This window comes from Opisthorchis viverrini (assembly GCF_000715545.1).
Source record: "Opisthorchis viverrini unplaced genomic scaffold opera_v5_113, whole genome shotgun sequence".
Classification (NCBI taxonomy): Eukaryota; Metazoa; Platyhelminthes; class Trematoda; order Opisthorchiida; family Opisthorchiidae; genus Opisthorchis; species Opisthorchis viverrini.
In genome coordinates this window covers 1,337,470-1,338,363 of record NW_008751767.1, presented here as the reverse complement: position 1 = coordinate 1,338,363, position 894 = coordinate 1,337,470, and the positions used below count along the sequence as shown (strand labels likewise).

The 894-nt window shown below is 47.8% G+C and overlaps 2 protein-coding genes across 2 annotated transcripts in view; one reads left to right on the top strand and one right to left on the bottom strand.

Moving 5' to 3' along the window:
• Window positions 1-502, bottom strand: part of T265_05739 (hypothetical protein) — a gene marked incomplete at both ends in the record, with an annotated part of 8,958 nt that extends 8,456 nt beyond the window's left edge. The window contains 2 exons of the mRNA XM_009170812.1: window positions 21-208; window positions 366-502. Of these exons, the coding sequence (XP_009169076.1) occupies window positions 21-208; window positions 366-502 (325 nt within the window). The remainder of the gene's footprint in view (window positions 1-20; window positions 209-365) is intronic.
• The window catches only part of T265_13842 (hypothetical protein), a gene marked incomplete at both ends in the record, with an annotated part of 20,533 nt that overhangs the window by 10,816 nt on the left and 8,823 nt on the right, over window positions 1-894 (top strand). The gene's annotated exons all lie outside the window — the stretch shown is intronic.

The window sequence follows — 894 nt, the reverse complement described above, 5'->3', positions numbered from 1 at the left end:
TTTCGTGATCTCCTTCATACTCCCCTGCCAAGTCAAGGGTTGGCCACCTCTCTGTTTACGCCACTCTGAATTGGGCATGGAAAACAGCACTCTCTTCGCCAAACGATGGCAAGGGATACGCAACACATGTTCCACCCAACGCAGCTTCTGGTGCTGGACACATTCTTCAATGGAAGTACCCTTGCACAACCACCGCGGGCTACACTGGCTGGAACAAGGCTAAAGGGGTGCAGTAAGTTGAGGAGCTGCAAGACCTCGTACTATAAGTAATCACGCTAGGTAGTAATTTGAAACTATCATCACTATCATCATCAACAGCATGACATCAGTGTTCACCATCGATGTTTCAATGGTTCTGAAACAACAATTGTATAATAACTGAACACGTCTCCATTCCGCTTCTCGAATAAACCAAGTAGCCATGCCATACAACAAAACAACCCGCACTGTAGCTTGAAACACACGTTCCTTGAGATTCAGGGATAAACCATTCTGACGCCATACTCAAATTAGACCTCTCCCTGGATTGTAAGTGGGCTATCCGATCAACCGTTCGGGCCTACGTCACTCAAGGTAGTGCATCTTGCCTGAGTGTCTTTGCCCAGCGAGCCACATCCGTCAATATGTACTTTTGAGCCACGGTCATTGGGACGTACTTCAGTCTGCCATTCAAACCGAGTTACTTAAACCACACTTCTCCAAAACAACTGCTGATGCGCAAGTAAAGGTTGGGTTTCCCATTCATACGAAACTTCAAATAATCTCTGATCGTGTTTCTTGCTTGCCGAGCATTTTCACAGGCTCAAATCGGCCTTCTCAACCCGGTTACTCTGATATTACATACTGTTCTTCGGGGGGGGGGGGGGGGGGGGGCCAAGTGGTCAAGGGCCTAAT